This window comes from Protobothrops mucrosquamatus, unplaced genomic scaffold (assembly GCF_001527695.2).
Source record: "Protobothrops mucrosquamatus isolate PMUCROS unplaced genomic scaffold, P.Mucros_1.0 scaffold_283, whole genome shotgun sequence".
NCBI classification, from domain to species: domain Eukaryota; kingdom Metazoa; phylum Chordata; class Lepidosauria; order Squamata; family Viperidae; genus Protobothrops; species Protobothrops mucrosquamatus.
The window spans coordinates 465,962-485,908 of NW_015386359.1; the positions used below are offsets into that span (position 1 = coordinate 465,962).

Sequence of the window (19,947 nt, forward strand, 5' to 3'; positions counted from 1 at the left end):
GAGGACTACCTATATGGGGATGTTGTTCTTAATTGTTAAATTTAAGAGCAGCTGCCCAGAACTAAGCAAACTTTTGAAACTACATCCAGACTCAGCAATATAGAGTCTCCTCACTTTATCAACCAGTAAAAATGTCATATGAAATACATGCTTGCAATCCAGTGATCCTTCCTAAGTGAATGTTATGTTTTATACTTAGTCTCAAATTCAGGACAGATTTAAATAAATATGGATATACTTTTTAGCAGGATTATATCGTATTCTGCCATTTCACTCAGCTTTCTTCTGGGTTTTAAATTCTTGAAGTGACTGGCGGGAGAGTGGATTACATCCTATTGTAATTCAAAGTATTTGGCTTTGAATGAAATCATTACCTTAGTTTTACAAAAGATTTACTCTGAGTGAAGACTAGATCTTGACTCTCCTTTTTGCAATATTCTTCCCCCAATGAGGAGGACTGCTCTCATTTTATCTTATGCATCTGTCTGCCTCTCTCACCCTCTCAAGCTCATATTGGTGAGGGGGGGGAAACCAAAATTCTGCTTCAGAGGCCCCTTGCTCTTCAATTCTTTTGCTGTCTGGTGAATCTTAGGTTTTAATGAAAAACAAAGTGAACCCAAGCCTTTCCTCCTTTTTATTACATCAATGATGTGATAAATACCACACCCCACTGTCTGCACTATGTGCTGCACCATTATTATGATTATGCAACCAGAATTCTAGCTTCCTGTTTTCAAGGATTTTTTAAAAATTCCTGTGTTTTATGGAAACATGTTTTCAAGTCACTATATCATTGACGGTGATCACATAAGAATGTTTCTGAACAGACAGAACTTTAAAGGAACAGCGGGAAAACACAATCAGAACAAAATTTAGCGTACTCTCTTTCACAAGTATTTTGTGATGTTAGAAGCTGAGACTGAAAAACTGTCAGTAGTTGAAAAAGTGCTATTCCAGGGCTAAAACTAGCAGGGTTCATTCTTATTTAATCACCAGTTCCTAGATAAAAACACACCTTTGGTTCTGCTAAGAAATTATTTGATCAAATGCTTTATCTTTGAAACCTAATTATACAAAATAGCCTATATTATATTAATAATGTTCTTCTCTTTTGCTTATTTAAGAAAGGTTCTTCTTTTGAAAAAAAAAGGAAAGGAGAAAGGATATTTTTTGCATTTTTAAAAAAGAAAATATGCTGAAAGTAATACAGATAATACTTGTGTAATGCATTCCTCCACATCTCTGTATTCATAAAGGAAAAAGTGAATTCCTTAAGGATCTGCACTCAAGATTGTGGATCAGGGCTTTTTAACATAGTTAAATCACTTATAATCTTGAGTGCTTATGACCCCAAATGTAAAACCCAAAGTGCTTGAGGATATATTCCAAATGGGAAATGTGTTTTGATCCAAATAACTGCAATATAATGCACATTTGAGAAAAAGAATCCTACCTTCACATATATGCAGATGAGCTCAATTCATCTTGAGATTCTGACAGGTAATTTAATGAAAATGTCAATACAATGTGAGACAACTATGAAGGTGAATTCCATACAATGAGTCATTAGGAAAGGGATGAAAAACAAAACCAACAATATTGTCATGTCTTTCTAAATATATCTTGTGGATACATTTATGATATTGGACAAACCTCAATTGCTGCTTCTCAAAAAATTAATATAATACTGGAAAAGGCTGTACACAAAATGAAGTTTAGAGCTGCAGTTTTTTTCAATTAGAAAAATATAATGATAGAGATGGTAGAGATTTTGAAATGTATGCATGTCGTGAAGAATGTGAATAGTGAATGCCTTTCCCTCTCTCATAACAATATAAATTGGATTTAACCTAGATTTATCCAATGAAGATGAATGATAGAAGATTCTGGAGAGCTTAAAGCAGTCTTTCTTAATCTTTTTACCCTGTTGGAAACCTTGAAATAACTTTCAGGTCTCAGAGAACCCCTGCATAAAAATGCTAAAAAAAACATGAAAATTCACAGTACAATTCACTTCTGGTCCATACAATCCATGTTTTCAACAACCTCAAAGGGGCCTTGAATCCAGCTGTGCAGGAATCCAAATTGGGGTACTTATAACTGAATGCTTTTTAGTCTACATCAATGAAAATACAGTTTCTAAATCACAGGAAATCATTGTTCCATATTACTCTGTTCAAGTATTTTATTCAATTCATCACATTTGAAGAAAGATTCAGATCATCTTGAACAGGTTTGGAGAAGGGCATCACAAATAATTAAAGGACTGAAAATTAAGTGATAGGGAAAGAAACCAAGGGTGGTATGAATGGTTAGCCGAAACTGAAGGAAATAATCAGTGCTTTTTTTATAAAACAAAAAAAAATGTGCCGGAACTCACACACGTCATACAACCCGCCTTGCCTACCCTACAAGGTTCCATCCAAAAAAGGTGCTGGAACTCTGTTCTGGGCGTTCTATGACAAAAAAAAGCCCTGGAAATAATACTTTTCAAATGTCTGAAGAGCTATCACCCAAAAGAAAGTAAAGAGTTATAATTTATCATTCTAGAGGGCAGATTACTGAATTCAATTTTCAGAAGGGCAGATATTGTCTGATTGCTTGGGAAAATGTAAGCGGAACCAATTGCTAGGGGAAACAATAAGTACCCGTTCATTAGATAAGTAGCATTCAAATGAAGTTACTCAGCATCTGCCAAGGATGATTTACCACTCCAGGCTGTGCTGGAGATGCCATGGAAATCTGGAACTGGTGACTGGACAGAACAAACCAAGCTCAGTTTAAATCTTATCAAGTTACTATTTGTCAGTAAATAACTGGGTAATACAAAAATATCAGTCCTAGTAGTTATTGTTTACAGGATTGTGCTTCCTTTTCAAGAAGTGGTGGGGTTCCTCCTAGATTCTTGAGTCCTGATTAAGTAGCCAGTGGAAGCTTTGGCTATGGAGCCTTCATCTAGATTTGAATAATGTACCAGTTATGACCCTGCTTGGATCAGATGCTCGGAAGATAGTTAACCTTCATCCAGATCACTGGACTGCACTTTGTGTGAATCTGCCTTTGCAGATGATACAAAATGTAGTATCTAGACTGCTAGTAGGAGCAATCATTGCAGGATCTCACCAATTTTAAGGTACTAGCTACCAATAGCTATTTGGACTCAATTCAAAGACCTAGTTATCACCTACAGAACCCTATTCCACCTTTGCCCTTTTAGCATAAAGATCTAGTGAAGCCTTGCTCAGAGGCTGAATGGCACAGAAAGCATAGGCTAGATGCCAGACATTTTCATTTTAGCGTCAGTAACTACAAAATTTCCTGTGAAGCACTTTCGGCTTGTATGTGAATCCAGCAACTATGTGGATAGAACTGATCCTTACCATTTTGTTTCCAGATGGAGTGACAGTGTTGGTGCAAGATAACACATTGAATTTATATATTACAGTAAAATGAAGAATTCACTCTCACAACCATAGATACTCCCTTTGGCCATGCAAAATGATGTGCAGAAGAAATTTGCTATGAGGCCCAAATTGCATGTATAAAATGCACCTCTACCCAGTCTCATTATAAGATATATTTCTTCTTCTGAATTTCATTTAGATAGGAGAAAAAAACAGAGGCTGTGTATGCTGAATGCAAGTTAACAAATTCTTCTTAATAATAAATGGCCAAGCAAAATTAGTGTTGCAGGATCCAATCTGGGTCGGTCACCAGGACCAGAGCCTGGCCAGAGAGAAATTCCCTGAAGATGGGCTCCAGCATGGGTTCGAACGCTCGGAAGACAGAACCTCTGGTCCTGGTGACTGACCCAGATTGGATTCAGCAGCATTAGTGTCCTCCATGCAACTTTATGGCCTTACGCCAATCAAAAGCCTAGTGTACACCTTCAGTATTTTCTCATTGCCAATACTTACTTGGCTGTTTGTTCATAAATATATTCCTCAGGACCTGTAGAACTACTGCGAAATTTCTGAAAGATAGAGAAATAAAATATATATCAAGAATAGTTGAGCAGAAAGTCACAACTAACTTAAGCTTTACTGATTTCAACATGACAGGGTCCGATCCAATAGATCTAAAGACAAAATCTTTTCTAAAATGCTCGTTATGAGCTACAAAATATCAAGCTAACTTTAAAAGAGGCAAGAAGTGTAGTTTTATAAACACCTGTATTCAAGATTCTTTGAAACTCAAAAGTATTTTGAATAATTTAAAAAAAACCCTCTCAAATGGACTATTGCAATGCACTCTACATGGGGCTGCCCTTGAAGAGCCTCCAGAAGTTATGCCTGGCATGGAATATGGAAGCACAGCCAATTATGTGCACTCCTTGACCAGTGCATGTTACATCTTTGTTCCTTGAGCTGCATTGGGATTCAATTTACACTGCTGGCTGTAATATGCACTTCATGGCATGAAATCAAGTTATTTGGAGGACCATCTCTATCTGATTATGTCTACCCATCCCATTAGCTCTGGCAAAAAAGGCATGCTCTAGGTTCCATCTGCTAAGAAATGTCATCTGGCAGAACCAGGAAGAGAGCATTTTTATAGAAGCACCCGCCCTTCAGAATATCATTTCCCCAGGAGAGAAAGGTGAGATTGAGCTCATTGCATGATTGTGTTCCATCACTATAGTTTTCTAGGTGTTGGATAAATAATTTCTATCAGCTCTTTTATATCGGGCTCCCAACGTATTCTTCCTTTAGAAGCTTTTTTTGCAAGAGTTCACACAACCTATTTCAATCTTAGCATTTATTCCAGGATTACTCTTCAAATCCCATAATAATGGATCATTTCATTGTTTACACTTTGAATAAATGTCCCAAAAGAAAAAAAAAGTCAAAAGGGAAGTATTCTGACAATGTTATATCTCCATTATTGCACACAAGAATCACCCAAAACATTTTCAGACATATGTACAAAAAAGATTCTTACGACACTAAATCTCAACTATTTTAAAAAAGTGTACAATCTATATTTCATTAAGCCTTCCAGGGCAACTTACAAATACAAAGCAGCATACAAAATTCAAAACAGTCTACATTAAAACAAGTTAAAATAATAAATTCAAATGCTAAGAGAATCAAAATTCAAACGGACTAAGCTAATAGATTAGAAAATGTGATAGAACAAAATTTTATATATATATATCTCTCTGCTATTTGAAAGAATAAGAATGTTAGCACCGGGTGCAGAGATAATCCTGCAAACTTATAACAGCATTGAGAGACTCTCTAGTCATCCTCTGCCTTAGGAGATGGGCACTTGGAAGACTTCCTCCAAAGATGGAATTTATCCCATTTGGCAACTCAGGAATATCCATGAAATATTATGCAAGCATTATTTCAGACGTTATTTCTCAATTATGTCTAAATCACTGACTTAATGGGGTGATAAAGTGAATGAGAAAAATAAAAAACATGTGAACAATGAATGAACATCATACTTTCTGCTCCCACATTGCCCAAAGTAATAGACATACCTCTGCTCCTCCATCTTTAAAGGTATCACTGTAAGTACTGTCTGGAGTGCTGCGCTGATCATCTTTCATATAGGTTGAATGGGGTGTGATGCTAGGCACTTCATAATGCGCATGTTCAAATATGACTCCCCGATGTTCTTCATTTTCTCCCCTGGCATAATGCACTGAAGGAGTCATGTAAACTGGGGTATATTCTTCTGCTTTCACTACCATTACTCCAGTCACAGAAATGGAGGATGGGCTTCCTGATACATTTGAACTGAACTGCTCCCTTTTGGAAGTGTCCAGCTGCTCTTGGTTCACAGAGAGATTTACTGGCACTGTTTTCAAGACCTGTACTCTATTCTCACCATTGCTGCTCAAGTTACTTTGTGTTTCACTGGTGGAAAGACAGTTTCTGAGGGGGGAAAAAATACAGTGAGTAAAAGCAAATTTTGAGAGGTGACAAATAGATTAAATGCATGCAAATAAATAATCAAATCATTTATTTAATTAAATGTCAGCATGGTGTTGATATTTGTGTTGGACTAGAACGGAACCCTACATTTGAATTTGCCTTGAGTCATGAAATTCACTAGTAAGTGGAAGGAGAGAATTATGAGTGCCAAATTTGACTTCCTTCAAAGAAAGGTGAACTATAAACAATATTTCAGTCTGCTGTCCTGATGTTTATAATGCTTTGGATTAATATTGCAAACAATCCTAAAACATATTTATGAAGGGCAGTATAGAAATAACAATAAATCATCTTAATGAAACAGTGCTATGGATAGCCTGCCCATTGTCTATCAGTCCACCATGGAATGCTGCTGTTGCTTTTGCTGTGAAACAAACAGCCAGGAGTGTTCCTTCTAGAACATGGACCTCACTATGAAAAAAAGAGAGCTTCTCAGAACAAGATGCAGTTAAAACTTTTTAATAATATTAAGCAGTATTTAACATTTAAGAAAATGTTTAACAGGATAACAGAATTGGAAGGGACCTTGAAGGTCTTCTAGTAGTCCAACCTCCTGCTCAGGCAGGAAACCCTATACCATCTCAGACAAGTGGCTGTCCAATCTCTTCTTAAAAACCTCCAGAGTTTACAATACTTAGGTTATCTTCTATAATCCCAACTTGATTTTTTTTTTAACTTGGCTAATTTTATCTTTATAGTTAAACAAAATCTCCCCTCACACATATACACAGAAAGAGAGATGCAGATTTAGAGACATTGTACCTTTTCTCCTGGTCTTCTTGATTATCACTCACTTTGTTAACAGGCAATAATCTTCTATCTCTTGGAACCTGAAACATCAGGACATACGACTTTTGAATGTTGTTATTTATTTAAAGGATATTAAGGGCTCCTTAATGATAGTGAAGGAAACTAGTTAGGATTGATGACCAGATCTAAAACTTCATATCAGTTTTATTTGGTCTTTGGTAGTCTATGGATCTCATCAAAGCAGACTACAGCTTCAGGGGCAGATTACAGCTGGTTCTAAAATATATCCCTTGGTTAATTATTTATTTATTTATTTATTTATTTATTTTCAGGACTTATGGCCATGTATAATGACTCCAGGTGGCTCATAACAATTGATAAAAAACATAGTTTAAAAAAGTACCCTTGTCCTTTAGGTGTCAGACCAATTATCCTCACATCAACCTCTTGGACTGAGTCTGGAAATGCAACAGGAGCCAGATTTATTTAAATGCAACAGATTTACCTGCTGTAAAAACCCACTTTCAGCCGTTGACTTCCTACCTTATAATAGTCATATAATAATCCCAGAGCAGCAGCACTGTCCTCATCTCCGTTGATGCTCATCATAGCTTTAGTAGCTGCTGTTAAGGGGTTTTCCAGATAAGACTTCCAAGCCTCATCTTCACTTGTGTAAGCTCTTCTGGTATTAAAAGGAGCATCGCTTGGCACTATAGTCACAAGCCGGTTTTTACTGTGGTTTAAAAATACAGAAAAAGCATGCTATCATATCCGGAATACTTTTCTTTACCAATAGCTCATTTTAATCCTAAACAGGATGGGAGATGAAAAACTAATCTAATAATTTTTTTTAAAAAAACATATGATGCAACAATTTAAAAAAAATGATTGGTACGCTCAGTTATCCCACTGAAAAACAGATGCAAACAATGAACAAAACTGATCGTCTCTGTATTTCATAACTGGAAACAGGGACAAGGTTCTTTACAGAACTGACATTCAAGTCTTTCCAATGTGCATATTTCATTATAGCTTTGTATAGAAATTCCTCTTCATAACTTAATACTGCATTTTCAATGAGAACCATTTTGTATAATAATGACTAGGGCAGTATTGCCAATGTAGCACCCTCCAGATATCACAGTTTGCAACATTTGTCATGATGATGATGGTACCATCAAACACCACTGGTGAAGATGAGGTGGGCAAAAACGGGGCTACAGCATTGGCTTAGAATCAGAAATGATGGGATCTGGTTTCTATTTTGTTAAAACTTTCACAGGGTTATCTTGGGCCAGAATAACAGACTGGGGATTACAATCTCTCTGGTCTTTCTTGTCCAAAACAAAATTTTGTACCTGGCTTTTAGGCAAGTCAAAGCCTCTCAGAATTATTTCATACAGTGATATCAAGTGCAAAATGAGGGCAACAACGTATTTATTCCTTGAAGGAAGAGAGAAATATAAAAAAAGCAGGAGCTTTTCTTTCATGTAATTACTTTTGGCCACTTGTAATAGGGAAGAACATCTTAGGTTAAGAAATCACTGGAAATTATGAAAAATCAAAGAATCTGACTATAGAAGTAGTCCGTAATGTATTCAAAAACCATAAATGGCAGCTTGTTAATAGAACTGGGCCCATACCTTAAATTGTTTGCAAAAGATTCCAATAAATAATAATAATTCAACTTATATACTACATGGTCACTCTTGACCAAAATCCTGATCATTTTTTTAAAAATAGAATATTCCTCTAAACTATTTATTTGGCTTGCTATCCTCTCACTTTCCCAAGCAAAGCTTAATATTTGTTACATGCAACTAAGATACTGTGATGACTGGCAGAGTTGTCCAGCTGTCCCAGTCAAAAAACTGATTTTACTAATAAAATTACAGAACACCCATAACTCTGGAAATCAAGTAAAAGGTGGTTTACTATTTGTAACTATTGACTAAGTTTGATCATGCATTCAATTGCAACATCAGACTTTAAAAAAAAAAAAGTATTGAAATTGTGCAAAATTAAGCACATGACGAGTTCTGTGTTTGAGATTGCCTTTGGGAAAATGTTGGCCAGCAGGTCCATTTCAAAGGCAGCATCTTCCTCCAATCAACTCCCTGCCCAGCGCTATCTACAATACTATAATAATCTACAATAATAGTGATTACACAGTAGCAATGGGCTGCAGGCTCCATTTTTATTCCCTACAATGCCTAAAATGTGCCAGTGCTCCTAAAAATGAAGATAGCAGCTCCTCCCTCAATGCTTAGTCTGGAAGTCTGAGGTTTTTTGTTTTTTTTAAGGGAGGTGAGATCTATCAGATGTCAGAAGTCGAGTCATAATAATTGCCCAAACATGTTGAGTTATTGACACAAGACATGGAAAAATGTTGAGAAATACCAGGCTATATCAAGAAGTCAGAACTTGTAGGTAGGCACTGAATCAATTACACAATAGCTTTACCATTATCAAATACTAGAACTTAAAATATTTTAACAAGCAGTTTATATATACTGTATTACCTCCGTCCTTGAGCTTTTAACTAGGTATATCCCAAGATAAACTATCCATACTGAATTAGCATGTAGTTTTAAAATGTTTTTAAAGTTTCTTTATTCAGGGCACTGCTTGACAAATTATCAGAAAATAATAATAATAATAATAATAATAATAATAATAATAATAATAATAGTAGTAGTAGTAGTAGTAATAATAATAATAATAATAATAACAACAACAACAACAACAACAACAAAGTTGGAAGGGACCTTGGGGGTCATCTAGTCCAACCCCCTGCTCAGGCAGGAAACCCTATACCATTTCAGACAAATGGCTGTCCAGTCTCTTCTTTAAAACTTCCAGTGTTGGAGCATTCACAGCTTCTGGAGGCAGGTTGTTCCACTGATTAATTGTTCTAACTGTCAGAAAATTTCTCCTTAGTTCTAGGTTGCTTCTCTCTTTGGTTAGTTCCCATCCATTGCTTCTTGTCCTGCCTTCAGGTGCTTTGGAGAATAGCTTGACTCTTCTTTGTGGCAGCCCCTGAGATATTGGAACACTGCTATCATGTCACCCCTCATCCTTCTCTTCATTAGACTAGACATACCCAATTCCAGCAACTGTTCCTTATATGTTTTAGCCTCCAGTCCCCTGATAACTAATGATAACTAACCTATGCACATCCTTAGGAATATAAGAAATTGCTCTGACATCAGAATCCAACTTATTGTTTATGAAACCCAATATTATCTGTGATAAGCAATGGATCTCACTAGCTATTGGACTTTTTTTAAACAGAAGATGCCAAATATTGAACATGTCTGCTCAAAATCAGAAATGTTCAATCTTTTTGAGGCCATGAGTTGTCTTTAATCATTGAATAAAGTGCCATGAATTTTCTAACAAAAATACTAGGAGTGGCACAAAATCTAAATTAAATTTACATTAAATTAAGATGGTTAAAACAATTATTTCCCATCAATTTCATAATTTTCTCCAATGTCCTAATCATTATTACTTGGTAATAGTTTTTGAAGGAGCTCTAGCTATGTACCTAAATTTCAAGGACAAATTCTACACCCATATTCTCCATGCAAAGCTTTTTATATGGCCAACAAATATCAAACAAATAACATTAATATTGTTGATTCAACATAGTTCCGTTCCATGTTTAAATATCTTCCTACCAGGAATTAATTGGTTAAAAATGGGAAATTAAATCAAATATCATTTTTTTGTATTAGAACACTACAAATATCTGCTTTCATTTATATCACAAGAAAGTAATCCAAGTGTATGAGGAATGTACTGTATGCAGCCCCCAAACGTCTAAAATCAAACACCTACTTTCTCACCAGTTGACCCAGGAAACACTTAAAACCCATACATGGATTTTAAAAAAGCAATTTCCCCAGCAAAACCAGGAAAAAAGAATCCCAAAGAAATCCTGAGGTCACCCGTATTTTTGCCAGAGCTCCATTAATCCATTAGCCAAAGGCACTTTTTCAAAAGACAATCAGACTTTCTTCATTTTTCCTTGAAGATGTTTTTCTTCTCAGAAAAGAAGCTTCTTGTATGAAAGTCCAGTTGCATTTTGAAAAAACACCCTTGGGACAACTATGACAGGATGTCTGAGAATCTCCATAGATATTAATCCACTACTTTTGCCATCTTTTCTCACCCTCCCCCAAGGATGCCCTAGAGCAGGGCTTTTCAACCTTTTCATCCATTGTACCACTTTTAGGATATGGCAATATCCGAGTACCACCAGTCGCCTAGCAAGGTGTCAAAAACTTGACCCCCCCCAAAAGGGAAAAAGTGATAAAGTGCTACCTGCAAGTCCTCGACTTACAACAGTTTGATTAATGACTGTTCAAAGTTATAATAGCACTGAAAAAAGTGCACCCCAAGCCAGAGCCAAGCAAGACACCTGCCTGCCCACCCAGCGGCCCTCTTCCTCCTGTCCGAGGTTTTCATTGTTGTGAGCATTTCTGTTGAGGATTGGTAGCAGAGGTGGGGGGGGTTGGTTTTTATTCCACCCGTCTGCTGGGTGGTTGCAGCAGATTTTGGTCACTTCACATGACCCTGGGACACTATGACCGTCATAAATATGAATCAGTTGCCAAGCATATGAATGTAAATCACAAGACCCTGGAGATGCTGCAACATTCCAGCTGATCAGTGCTTCTTCTGGGCTCACAAGAAGCGCCAGGATCAGCGCCGAGCTCCAGCTGGAGCCTGGCACTGATCCTGGTGCTTCCACTGAGCCCTGACAGCCCTGAAGAAGCGCCGATCAGCTGGAAAGCGGCACTGATCCTGGTGCTTCTGCTGAGCCCTGATAGCCCTGCAGCTCCAGCCATCTCTCGTTCAGGCTTGTGCGGTGCTGACACCGGTTCAGCTCATTCCCCTCCCCACTACCACTTTTCTAGGATGGTCGCGTACCACCTGCCAGGTGCCAATGTACCACAGGTGGTACCCGTACCACTGATTGAAAAGCCCTGCTCTAGAGCTGCCAAACAGTGCTCCACTCCACTCCAGATTTACATCAGTTACAAAGATTATACAGCTCAATTTGAGGGATATAGATCTTGGGTTATCAGAATAGGGACAGTCAGTTGTTAGTATTTAGTATTGCAAGAAACACACTAAATGGCATAGCAGCTTCCCGTAGAAAGCAATAGCTCCTTGCATTTGTTTGGATATTTTTCCCTATTACTACTGCATTATACCAAATATAAAAGGGCCACCCTGGATTATTTGAAAGGAAAATTCATTGCTGCTTATCTGAACACTTGGCTGAAATAATTTTTACAGGTGCCATTTTCAAAGAATGAATGGCAGAAGGAATATGAGGGAGGAAGATAAGGCCTGGGAGGCGATGATAAAAATATGGGGGAGAACCTAATGATTATATTTTAAATAGAACTCTTGAACTGCAAGTTTCAATTTCTCTGCCAAATGCAGAAAATGTTATTTGTCTTCTCTTTCACCTTCAAGCAGAGTTTGCTTGCTCTACAGTGTGTTTGGGGGAGGGGGGGATCTTCATCTAGTTATCTTGATGTAGCTAACCTCAACCTAACCCTGACCTTCCCCCAAGGCAAGGCTTCACTGCCTTTGATGAAGCCAGCTAATTGAGAATGACCCAGAAGGTAGATACAATCTATACATTAAGCAACCTTGAAGCAGTCAAAGTCAGATGCAGCACAAAAGACAGGAGTAATTTCTTGGGGGCAATACAACTCGTGAGACATCTGCCAAGGGACCAAGAGCAGAAGGAATCTAAGAATGGTGCAGAAGAGGATTGGTGATCCAGGATTTTACTCCTGAAATTCTGTACACACACACACACACACACACACACACAAACTCCTTCCTGACTTTGATTAAGTTCACTACCTATTGTTTAAAAATGTACTGAATTTCACTGAGTGTCAGAAAACAGAGCCTAAAGAAACTGGTGCCAATTCCAGAAATTCTCTTCCACTCCACTGCAATCCACTCCCTTTCATAGAAAACTAGTAGTCAATCAAGCAAACTTGAAATTAAGAGAGACTTTGCTGGCTGATAATTCTGGAGTTGTAGTTCCAACACCTGGGTAGTGCCAGGCTAGGAAAGGCTATATTTGATGTTTCAAGAAGGAATAAGTCAATAGGAGGATTTTAACTTTGGGGGGGGGGGAAGCAAAAGCGATCATGCATGCATCTTATCGGTTTCATTCTTATAGGTTTAGAGTAACAAAGCACCCATCAGAGAGCAATAGGCTGTGTGTTTGTTTTTCCACCTGACAAATAAACAAATTGTCCTGAGAAAAGAAATGAAGCTCATTTCAAGGAAAGGCCACCTTCCAGATTTCTCAATAGGAAAATTTCTACTTAAGCCAAATAACATGTAGAGCTTTATCTTGGAATATTTCCATGGTTTTCCATAAGCAGATTTGTAATGCAGGACTCTCTCTCTCTCTCTCTCTCTCTCTCTCTCTCATGATGATCCCATCATGAAACCTTGCAGAGGGTCAGAATAGCAAGAGGGTAAATAAGAAAGCCATGTTGTTTTTCTACCATCTCCCAGAGCTCATCTGCTGTCTTTTAAGGCCAAAGAGTGTTGTTATCTTATCCCCAATAGTAAGTGGGATTCAGTTCTCAGTCAAATCAGCTTTTGTCTGTGAAGGGGGAAGGGGATCTATTTTTAGAAAAACAATTGTTCACTTGTTTTTGCATTTGGCAGTCCATCTTAAATTAACTTTGCCTGGAGAAGATCCCCTCCATCTCCAAATGGACACGTGGTATACAGATGAATAGGTTACATACTACAATTGTAATGACATATGGGAATAACCTTGGGAGACAGAAACAACTGTAGCCAGGTTAATGGTTAGATAATAGGGAATTTAGCCACTAGGAGGGCTTACTGCTAACTTACAAACTTACACTAGTTAGTTCTTCTGGGTGTGCTTCCTGTCTGGACTATCTCACAAGTATAGCATCAGTTTAGGATATGACAATATCTCTCAACAACAGTGGCTGTAAGAGAACCAATGTGGCATGGCGGTTACGTTTACGAGTTGGAAAGAAAGTTTGCTAGATGATCTTGGGCCAGTCATTCTTAACCTACCCAATCTCACAGACTTGTGGGAAAAATAGGAGAAAGGACACTATGCCTCCTTAAGCTTCTAAAAAAGGAGAAAAGGGACATACGTTTAATAAATACATTAAAACATTCAAATTAAAAATAATCTCTGAGTTTATTTATTTATGTTGGGACACACTATCATATTCTTATATTTCAATGCAAAATGTTTTATGCCATGGACTGACTTCAAGGGGAACATATACATGACTAGATAAATATAAACATGATTGATAGAAGGCAGCATAAAACTTTCTTTTAAAAGCCTTTTCTTCTTCATTGAAATATGTTTTATAGCAGGGACAAATAATTACTTGTGATACAAGGAGCACAGGCAGGGTTGGTGGTGGAGCTACACCACTGGAGTTGGTCGTGTTGAATTTTCCAAGTGCTTTTTTTAGCTTAGGGTAAGTAATACAACAGAGATGTGTGAAGCCTGGCAAAGACTTAATGCACCCATCTTCATGGTTAAACTAAAATAAAAATCATATCAGTAAAAATATGATTTTTGCTGTTAGTTTTCAGTAATATAATTTGGAAAAAGGAAGCTTTAGGTGCCACAAAAATAGGTGTGAAAACCCTATGCATTGTGCAGGTTGCTCAGTCCTGATTCATAGTATCATTATTTTATCTCAATCAGAATGTGTGAATCACTGAAAGATCTAAATGTGCCAGGCATCCACCCTCTGAAACATTGTTTCCCTTTTACACTGGGTTGTGAATCATTTAGCTGATGAGCATAAGACCTTTTTTGGTGTCCCCTTTTATACACAGACATGCAGCAACTGGGTGGATACTAATTTAAGGAGACAGGTATATCACAAGAAGGATGAAACTAGGCACTTATATTTTTTTAAATGGTTTTAGGACCAGCTTCAGATTTCTTTTTAATTAGACAGGTTAAACTTATTTTTACATTATAATACAGTATTTGAGTTTTCTTGCCTTAAAACTATGAAAAGCCAAAATTTCTCATGCCGAGTCTGAAAAATTGCCAGAAGCCAGGTGGCAAATTCCCAAATTTTCTTATTGGCACAGTAATCCTCAGAAACGTTTACCACCATTGTCATGATCTTCATTAATGAAATCAAGCAATCCACCAAATTATGCACTGACCCTCTGTTTCCAGGGATGAACAAATTCTGTTGGTCCAAAGGCTCCATTAGGCTTTGAGTTGAGGGTTGGCTTTCAAAAGATAAGCTTGGCTATAGACTTTCAGCAGTTCTAAGATGTAAAATGGTGTTGTAAGTATTTGCAAATATCCATCTTGCTCCTTAATCTCTTCTATCGCCTCCATTAAAAAAAACCATTCTGAATGTTTTGCCCCAACTATTTGATCTGGGGGGGGGGCACAAAGGCAATGGTGTCAGATTGCATGCAATCAGTGCATCATACGCTGTGCACCCCAGCTCAATTCTTATCTCATTCTACCTTAGGAAGCAAGAGAGATCTCATTTCCCCCTTCTCTTTTCTGAAGGTGGTGAGCGTGATCAGAATAGTTGTCTCTTGCCATTATTCTTTAAGAATCCTCTGGGCCCCCAGAAGGTCAAGCTGGGAAATAAAGGTGACAAACAACTACTAGAGTCTTTCTTATTTTTCTTTTCGTGATAGGAACTACAGTGATAGGAACGACAGCCGAAAGACTCCTGGGTACCAAGGAGAATACTAAAAGTGCTGCAGAAAACAAGATGGAGATTAGATTAAGGAAATCATGAAACAGAGGGAGAAAAGATTAAATTAGAAGTCAATCAGGCAGCAACATTTTTATGCTTGTAATAGGTTGGACATCCTCAGGAATTTAATAGCATCACAAAATATGGAAGTTTTATTGACTTGAATGACATCTAAGTAGGCTGAACGTTCTTTTAATTATGTTTCTATTTGGTGAATCACAGATAGAAAATTTTAAGCGTATTTTCATAACTTCTTCATTGTTTTAAATCCTAGTAACGACTATAGCCAGTATCACATTTCTATTTACTTATAGTGTAGATAATAACTTCCTTCCTTCCTTTCCTTTCCTTTCCTTTCCTTTCCTTTCCTTTCCTCCTCTTCCCTTTTGGAGGATGGATCCTAGATCAAAGCACCTCATTTTCATGTCAGCTCATGTCCATAACTGGGAGTTGTATATTATAAAATAGTCCTAGCATGGATTAGGAGAACAGTAACATAAAAAAGTCTGAATGCAAAAATAAGTTCTCTCCTCATCCTGTACAGGACAGAATTTCACAGATAGATTTAGGTCAACATTTCCAATAGCTATATTCTCTTTTAAAATACAAAAGGACAAAAATGTCTTTCAGATTTTACAGTAATTCATATTTGCTGATTAATGGGACTTGTAAAATTTGTTATTGAACACCAACAGGAAATAAATCTCTGCCTTGAGCAACTTATTAACTCGCTTTCTATAGACAACAGAAAAGAGAGAGAGATGAAAAAGGAAAAGAAGGAACATTTATTTATAAATTTTCAATCCCAGTTTTTTAATCCATTATAACAAATCCATAGCAAGATGACTATATCAAGTCCATGCATTTAGGCTTAACATGCAAGACTCAGCACAGCAAAATCATTTCTGAATAATCATGTACAGAATTATAGTGCCAGTTTCATATACCAAGTGTGCAATTGGACAAATACTCCCATAATTCCCTGCAAGGATAATTGTTGACAGTCCCTTCCTGATGTTTTTCTCCCAAAGTAAAAGGACACAAAGAGTCAACACATGGGAAATATGCAAACATTTTTTTAATCGTCTTGATTTAATTAAGTCATCTTAATTTGGCACAATGATGCTTGTTTGTTATGAATGGGAAACTGGATTAGCCAGCTTGCTAGAGTGCACGGATGGTTAATATTTTGAAATGGATTCTGTTTTGGTGGCTTCCCGTTATATGTATTCCCACTAAATATTTTCTGTCTTATTTCTTTGTGATGTATTTATTTATTACAACACACACACAAACCTAAGATCACTGCACTGCACGTGCCTCTTAATTTTCCAAGCAAAAAGTTTAGTATACATGGAGAATTCATCCAAAACTTAACAAAGAGTTCCTATGCTGTCAGGATCTGGAAAAGAAAACTTGGGTTTTTCCCCTGAAGCTATTTTGATTATATCTGCTTGATTGGAGACCTTCTCTGTGAAACATGTCTCACTTGAATTCCTTTTACAAATTTTGAGATCTAAACCTGGCTCCAGCAAATGAGCTAATATCCTGTTTAAATGAAAGGGATTCTACTTTAAGGGCATTTCCAAACTTAATAGGCCTTAAGGTGCCGTTCCTATTTACTAACTATATAAATGCTTGGAGTTGTGTGGGTTGCTAGGAATGCAGAGAAGTTTGCTTGATCTCGCATTTTACAATATTTGTGTGCCACTTTTAAATCAGAATAATGATGAGAAATCCAATATATTATGAAGAATATAGTTTCAAAATTATAGACTTAAAAAGGCAAGGTACTCTTCCTTGGAATCAAACACTAGTAAACTAGACTGTTTATTATTCTGGCCTCCTGAAATGTAGCAATATGAGAGGTGAATCAGAAATACAACTATACTAGTATTATTTTCACTTAATCATCAGTTCTATATTTGTAAAAAAAAATCAATTGCATCTCTCTCTCTCTCTCTCTCTCTCTCTCTCTCTCTCTCTCTCTCTCTCCATCATTTGTTGATGCCTAATTATGGTTTCAAAGGCACCACAGGCTTTTCCATTTAAAATTGGAAATCCCATTCCTGTCCCCTTGGTTGATGAGTACCTATCGATTTCAGACCATTCCTGACTCACTAAAAGATTAAGTGCAACCACGAACTCATCTTTATAGTGGACTAAGTGCAACCATGTTACCAATCTTTATAGCGGACTAAGATAAGAAATTCCTTCAGGAATTGTCATGCAGGTGCAGTAAAGAGAAATTTAACAGTCAAGGAACTGCTAATGGGATGAAGCTGTCAAGAATTTTTGGAAATTCTCCTAGGAGAAAAAAAAAACCTGGCATTTTAAGTATAACTCTAAGAGTACTCATGGTAGGTGAAGGGTCTTCAGCTTGACTATGTGATGAAGGACTCCTAAAATGACTTGTAATGCACATCATAATTCAGTTATTTATAACTTACATCAGGATGTAGTGATGGGCAAACAGAAAAGATAAATCTCAGAATTGCCATCAGTCAACATGGTTGCATTGACACTGTCTTGCCTACATAAATTGGTTGACTATCATAATTACATCTTGATTTAGCCTTTTAAAAAAACTATATCTACTTGAGGGATTTCCTGGCTTTATATGAACTTGTCCAGAAGTAGAAGTAGCCTTTTAAAGATGTTCCTGCTTTTTGATGTCTATGTGTTAGGCCCAAAGGAGAAGATCTTCTCTTACATTTTTCTCAAACTGAGAATATTCTTAAAGATCACACTCAGCTTCCATACTTTCTGTTTTTGGGAAAGGCATCAAAAATTGCTTTAAACAGTCCTTTTTAGTTTAATCTACTTCAAATTGCTCTATTATCAGGGGTTGGCAATTTTTTTCTATGTATGGTCCAGAGTCCATGTATCACTAGTACCATTTCCAAATTGTTCTTCTGGCCATGTTGAAGCATCCGGTAAAACTGTTACCAAGATGGTCACCCAAGAAGATGCTAAGTGCTTTCTTTCTTACAGGCTGGGTAAATATACTTATTTGGATGACCAAAGGCAAGACGATTTCAAGGAACAGGTCACATCCACCCTATTGGACATAGGTGGCTTATCCCGGCTCTATATGGTACTCTAAGGAGGTGGTGCCATGGTTAGAATGCAGTATTGCAGCTGACTGCCCAATGCCAGGAGTCTGATCCTGACTGGCTTCATCCATCCTTCCATCCTTCTGAGATCAGTAAAATGAGGACCCAGATTGTTGGAGGCAATATTCTGACTTTATAAACTACTTACAGAGTGCTGTAAAGCATTGTGGAACAGTATATAAGTCTAAATTCTAGGGCTATCATTCAATTTTTATAATATTATGTTAACATTTTATTGCTGTAATAGTTCCTTGAATGATCTAACAACAACAAAAAAGATACAAATATAATACAATAATTATACTATGCTATAGCTCATTCGCTCGTTGTTTTTACATTTCTCTTTCAATTTTCCATCTCAAAATGGCTATCAGAAGTACATAAACCCTTGAACATAATTAAATGGCACAAATAAATATTGGAATCAATCTAAAGGAAATGAAAAGATCTAGTTTCCATGGCGAGTCTTAAGTCCATCTCCAAAAGACAGAGACTGGGAATCAAACACCAGTTCCTAGAGATTGAACTACGTTAGGGAGCCTTCTTACAAACACCCAATAAACAGGATTCTGAATGCAAAGGCATTTTTAAGAGGACCTTGCCTGCAGATCTTAATGCATGAACAAGTTTATAATGACAGAATTATGCCTTAAGCTATTTTAGACTTAAATCAGCACATTAAATTGTGTCACAAAACAATTGGAAACATATACAGATTGCCCAGTTCAGGCATATGATCCTAGTATTGTCACCAGTGAGCTGTTTTGTTGCTGCATTTTGCACCAATTGAAGTTTCTAAATATTTTTCAAAGGCTGCTCAAAGTAGAACAAGTTGTAATATTTTTATCCACTGCTTACTGAAAATGCTAGAAACTTTACAGATAAGCAAAATAATTATGGCTTGTTTAGCCAATGATAACTTCAGCCTTAACTGGTTTTGCCTTGTGTTTCTCTGCATTGATTGGAAACCTGAATGGGGCACAGAAACAAATCAAGAGTAAGCTAAGACACCACAAACCAACCAGCCATCCTTATTTTGATATCTTCCAAAGAAAATAGCAGTTAGTAAAAAAAATAACAAACCCTAGTTTCAAACTGTGGCTTACAGTCATACCCTCCACTCCCTTTATACATCTCATCAACCTAAGAACATATTACTCACTGCTCACTGTAGTATGTGAATTTAGTGATATGTACTCAACTGCCTCTACCCATATTCACAGAGAGCATTGCTTGAAATGGGTTTTATATCCTCCTCATTTTTAATAGCCTATTGTGTTTAACTTTCCTGAAGGGCAATACCTCTACTGACAAGGAGAAAAATTAGTTTTCACAAAATAA

The 19,947-nt window shown here is 36.9% G+C and overlaps 1 protein-coding gene across 1 annotated transcript in view; it reads right to left on the reverse strand.

Annotated features, from left to right (window-relative positions):
* The window catches only part of GRHL2 (grainyhead like transcription factor 2), a 73,825-nt gene that overhangs the window by 50,733 nt on the left and 3,145 nt on the right, over positions 1-19,947 (reverse strand). The window contains exons 2-5 of the mRNA XM_015831868.1: positions 7,239-7,428; positions 6,708-6,775; positions 5,489-5,885; positions 3,918-3,973 (exon numbers count right to left, since the gene is read on the reverse strand). Of these exons, the coding sequence (XP_015687354.1) occupies positions 3,918-3,973; positions 5,489-5,885; positions 6,708-6,775; positions 7,239-7,428 (711 nt within the window). The remainder of the gene's footprint in view (positions 1-3,917; positions 3,974-5,488; positions 5,886-6,707; positions 6,776-7,238; positions 7,429-19,947) is intronic.